Here is a 5542-nt window from a genome sequence, read left to right as displayed (position 1 = left end):
GTTGCAGAATAATGATTTTGTGTAATAATGTGTATTGTAATCCTATTATAAAACTAACAGGATGTTTGTCTGTGTATATAACTTTAGATCCTGCTAAATGCTAAAATTATGTCTTTTTTACTGTGTATTCACTATTTACTCAGTTTTGCAACAAATTTATAAACAATTTCTTTTAGACTTAGAAATTAACGTTCTGATTATTATGTTTAAACCTTTATTAGGACCTTGATTACCAGTTGCTTCTGACAGTAGGATTTTTACCTGTAACATCCAAGTATGTAAAGATGCCCATCTGGCAGTAATAATCAAAACTCGATCATCTGCTGCCACACAGCTAAACATTATAGTTTTGCTTTATTACTGACTAGCGGCACCTCCTAGAAGCCTCTAGGGGCACTTGAAGAGGGAAGAGCTGAATTTGATAACGCAATTTATTATTTTAGATTTTAAAAGAAAAAGTAAAATATAAATTTTTTTTGGGGGGGGGGAAGTTGCCCCCCCCCCAGACTTTTAATTTTAGTTTAAAAAAATGTTTTCTCTTCGAAGGGTGGTGGTACCCTCTCCCAAAATAGTTATAAACCTTCCAGAGACCTATAATAAGCTACCCTGTTTAGGAGCGCCCGATCGGTTTAGCGGTTAGCAAGATCATTTGGTACACACAGACAATCAGACAGTCAGACATCCTGTTACTTTATTATAAGGAGAACATTCATTGAGTATTTTCATATCTTTTAAATTGATATATTCCAATGATAAAGTATGCACTACTAACATTAGTTGAGTACACACTTGAAATCTATTTAACCCTTGCCGCACCTTAATCGGTCAATGCCCCCCCCCTCCACTATTATCTCAATTCCTATTAGAGCTAGAGGGCTAAAAGTTTTTGTGCAAGTCCCCTATTTGATAATGAATTTCCGACCTTAAGTAAGTCAAAGTCAATTTTCACTTTCTTCACCCTTTTATTTAACAACCTTTGTTTTTAGGTCGTTTTTTACTTAAAAATTTCAAATGGCAGTAATTTTCTTATTTTTGAAGCTAGAAGAACAATTTTTTTTGCAATAAATTGCTCTTTATCTTTCACACACAGAAAATGAGATAAAAAAAAACGGAGTACGAAGCCCCCCCCCCTTACCGTTAAGGGTTAAAAGAGAGAGAGAGAACAAAGCCACTCTACAAGGCACTTCCATTCCACAATATTCCACTAATAAAGTATGCACTACAACGTTTGTTGAGAATCTTCATTGATTCTTATAATCAAATCAATATAAACACTTAAAACATCAAAAAAGCCTAAAACCATATTAATGTTTGAATATTAAAATATAACATCATTAAGGTATATTATCCAGGACCCTTATTAAACAAAAAAACTTTACCACTTTTTGAAATCTTAAATTTTCTATAAATAGAGTCTGGCCACAACTAAGGGTGAGCTCTTATCAACTTAAAACTTTGCAGGATGATTCTTGTAACAGTTAGGTACGATTTAAAAAGATAGCAACTCTATGAGCATTACCAGAAAGACCCAAAGTTCATTTAAACCATGCAGATCTTTTTAATTTATCTGATTTTTTAATATTGATTCCCAGAACAACAAGGTATAATATCTAAAGCTAAGCATATCCATAATCAAGTCCTAAAAATGTCCCTAAACAGTATATAAATATGTATTTAATAATTTAATAAAATTTTTTAGGCATAAAAAATAATATTCTGCTTATTAACCCTTACAGATCGGGCCCCTATTCCCACCTTAATAGATCGGTCATATTGACCCCCCCCCCTCTATCTCGGCTCCTGTTACAGTTAGAGACATAAAAATTTTTTCTGGTGGTTTATGTGTATTTTTAGAGAAAATTACTATTTCTAGTCATGGCGGTCAGACCGCTCCTAAATATTAAAACAGCTGTAGAGCGGCCAATTTTGCAGCTAGGATGACCAAATTTTAGGACGACCTTTTATTTTTCATAACAAAAAAATTGCTTTTTCAGATCATCGCCGAAAAACGGCAAATAACGGAAACCGCTATTTTCGGCGGTTACGGCGGTAAAATGGCGGTTGGCGGCACCAATTAATATTTTTATCTGTTGACTGTTGCTCTAGGATTTACCAAAAAAAATTTTAGGCCTCTAGCTGTAATAGAAGCCACGATATTCATGATATATGTCTGTAGTAAAAGCCGGACAAAAATCGGTCATAAAGTCGGTCAGGGAGCGGTCAAACGGTCATAACACCACTTTTCTCAGAAGGTCATTGATATCTAAGTATTCACCAAAAAAATTTTAGGTTTCTACCTTATAAACAAAAGTCATAATGTAGAAATTAAGATTTATTTAGAATTTTTTTCTAAATTTGGTTCCACCTAACCAACTTTGACCGGATGCCACGACCGACACAGACCAGATATCCTTATAAGATCAACTCTTGCCGACGTATAATTACTAAACTTTAAAAGTCATGAAGTCACAACTCTCTATCTTACCTACAAAAAAAAATGACATTGAAAAAACAGAGGGGGGGGGGTCAATATGACCCTCCTCCCCGATCTGTAAGGGTTAAGTTCTGACACTCAAGTATGTATGCTTATTTGAAAAAACCTCTATCTTTAGAGCTTTGCTTTTATGGATATTGTCATCCTAGTTATAATAGGATAGAAATGGCAATTCAACATTAGAGTACCAGCACTAAATATAACAATCCAATATCTAACAAATCATATTATGAGTCAAGGATTGATTATATCCATAAAATTTTAGAATATAAAAAACATCTTTCTAAGACTTAAGTTAAAATACCTCTTTAAGACTTGTAAATTAAGTAAATTAAAAGTAGCTAAGCTAGTAAACAAAATCAAAATGATAAGTAAAAAACTTTAAAATCTAAATATTCTTGTTTTGAAAATCATGAATCATACAATAATCAATTTTTATATAAAAAAAGGCACAATATTTTAAAATAATAAAGCATTGTAGGTAATCATTCTGTTAACCCAAAGCTGTTCTGTTCTGAAATAATTGTTATATTAATAAATCAAAATTTTATTTGAATTAATAACAGATATAAGATATAAACAGATAGACTGGAAATATTCATTCATAGATAAAAAGAAGCTAAAAATTAGAAAGATTTTTTTTGTCTGTTTATTGAGATTTTTTGATTAGATATTTTGATATTTGAGGCAGATAAGCAAATATATATATATAAAGATATGTTAAGATGAATAAATATATTTATAGATAGAAAGATAAACATCTTCTGCTTTATACATTTTAATAGTTATAGATTTAGAATTAAGGATTATATTCTGAATAGTTTATGAGATAATAAGCAATACAAATAGCAATTACTAGATGTATATACAGATAAGATATAAATAGATAGATAGATATACAGGTATGTTGGTATAAAAAATTAATTGACTTCTTTTTTAAAATTTATTTCACAAATAAGGAGTGCATCTGTGCTCCCAAGAGAAAGCAAATATATCTGACTCTTTAGTTTTGTTAATAAACCTTATTATTACAATGATTTATTTAATTGTTTTACCTTGTTGTAAGTAAGACTAACAATTACGGTTACACTTTCCTCCTGAAAAAATTAATTTTAAATCATTTGATTTTTTTTATTGACTCCCAAGATTTATGCATAAAAGTTATTTTTTTTATGGGAGAGGACATAAAAAAACAAAGCAAGACTTAAATGATAAACTGTAATAGCCTAAAACCATCCTAATGTTAAGTTTTCCTAAATTTTGTAACTAAACTTATTTAGTAGTTTTGGGACGAACCAAAACACCTTACAACTTTATATAATAATAGGAAGAAATTAGTTAATGACAATAATGATTTTCATTCTGATTTATACAGAAATATATATTACTCAAGGGTATTAGATGTTTTTTAATGTAAAAAGTCTGTTAGTTTTACATAACTCTCAATTTTATGGTTTCCATATATAGAAAACTATATTTGCATAAATTTTCCATGAAATAGAAAGATATTTCAAAACTGATTAATTGGGCTTGTGAAAAAACCGTTTCAGCAGCTGATGTCAAAAAAGGTCTGTTTTTTTTTGACAGAGTTATAGCCAAATTCATGTAATGTTCTAATCGAACATTTAAAAACTACCAGACTTTAATACAAGAATAAAGACTATAGTATATATATATTTAATATCAAAATTTTTATATTGGTTTTGACTCTAATCCAAAGATTTACTTGATATAATTGACCAATAGAAAGAATTCATTAAAAGCCAAATGAAATGTTAGAATAACTACACTTATAAATATAGAATTATTAATTAAGCTTACCATGTTCTCTAAGTATTTCTGCTGTTTCTTCATGTTTTATAGCTAGAGCCCAATCTAGAGGTGTCCAACCTATGATATTTATTATTATTTAATGTATAGATGATTACCCTGTCAAACTTTGTTTATCATATGTGCGTACAGTCATAATGTCATTAGAATATTGTTAATATATCATGATATTGCATAGTTTTAGAGAGAGAGAGAGAGAGAGAGAGAGAGAGAGAGAGAGAGAGAGAGAGAGAGAGAGAGAGAGATAGATAGAGGTAAATAGAGAGAGAGAGAAAGAGAAAGAGAGAGATAGATTGATGGTCCTGTGATGGTTTCAGGCTATTTTCTTGAGTGTGGCCGGGACACCCCAAACCCCCAAAAAAACAAAAAAAATCCCCTTCCATCCTTTTGCTGATGCATGTGATAAAGGCATTGGTGCTGCACCACCACTTTTTTTCTTTTTTTTTAAATCATCTCTTGTGGCAAAGCCCATAGAGGCTAGGGGCGGAGCCGCTAGTTCATTATAAAGAAAAATAAATGGATAGAGAGATATAATATACAGAAAGATAATAAGATAAATGGATAGATAATTAAACAGTTAAATAGCAATTAGAACTATTAATGAACTAAATAAGATGATAATACTTATTGCAACGTCAATATTTACATGAAATATATTATAGATACAATATATGGTATAATAATATTATGTAACTAACCTTCATTATCTTTAATGTTGACATCGGCTCCATATTCTAGAAGTAGTTTGACTACTTCTGTGTTTCCATTTCTTGCTGCAACCATAAGACTTGTCATTCCTAGATATAAATATATTAGTTATATTATATATTCTTTATCTCAGAGTAGAGTTATAGATTTACAGAGATTGGTGTACAGAGATATATGTTTAGACTATATATACATAGATAGATAGATAGAATAAACTAAAGATACAAATATAGTATAATTAAATTATGTAACTAACCATCTTTATTCATATGGTTCACATTGGCTCCATATTTTAAAAGCAGTCTGACTGTTTCTGTCTTTCCATACCATGCTGCATAATAAAGACTTGTCCATCCTAGATATAAATATATTAGTTACATTATATATTCTTTAGCTCAGAGTACAGCTATAGATATACAGAGAATGGTGTACAGAGATCAATATTTAGACTCTAGATAGATAGATAGAATATACTAAATATACACTATATAGTATAATAATATTATGTAA

General features: G+C 30.1%; 1 protein-coding gene across 1 annotated transcript; it reads right to left on the bottom strand.

The window, feature by feature from the left end:
* Positions 1 to 2876: 2876 nt before the first annotated feature.
* On the bottom strand, positions 2877 to 5380 carry LOC145307115 (protein phosphatase 1 regulatory subunit 27-like). Its single transcript, XM_080149448.1, has 5 exons — positions 5289 to 5380; positions 5023 to 5121; positions 4316 to 4384; positions 3550 to 3591; positions 2877 to 3008 (listed from the first exon to the last, which is right to left on the bottom strand). The coding sequence occupies exons 1-4, from the start codon at positions 5299 to 5301 to the stop codon at positions 3566 to 3568; spliced, it is 207 nt and encodes a 68-aa protein (XP_080005574.1). The 5' UTR covers positions 5302 to 5380; the 3' UTR covers positions 2877 to 3008; positions 3550 to 3565.
* Positions 5381 to 5542: the final 162 nt, after the last annotated feature.

The sequence above is a fragment of the Acartia tonsa genome, chromosome 15, assembly GCF_053477335.1.
Source record: "Acartia tonsa isolate MP-2025a chromosome 15, ASM5347733v1, whole genome shotgun sequence".
In the NCBI taxonomy this organism is placed as follows: Eukaryota; Metazoa; Arthropoda; class Copepoda; order Calanoida; family Acartiidae; genus Acartia; species Acartia tonsa.
Note: the sequence above shows the minus strand (reverse complement) of the source record. Positions and strands in the feature narration are given on the sequence as shown.

What these genes read in the sequence shown, in the direction of transcription:
- LOC145307115 (XM_080149448.1), bottom strand. An exon ending in CAACATTAAAGATAATGAAG is followed by an intron (nt 4,385 to 5,022) that starts GTTAGTTACATA and finishes TAAATATCATAG; the next exon opens with GTTGGACACCTCTAGATTGG. An exon ending in AGAAATACTTAGAGAACATG is followed by an intron (nt 3,592 to 4,315) that starts GTAAGCTTAATT and finishes TAATTTTTTCAG; the next exon opens with GAGGAAAGTGTAACCGTAAT.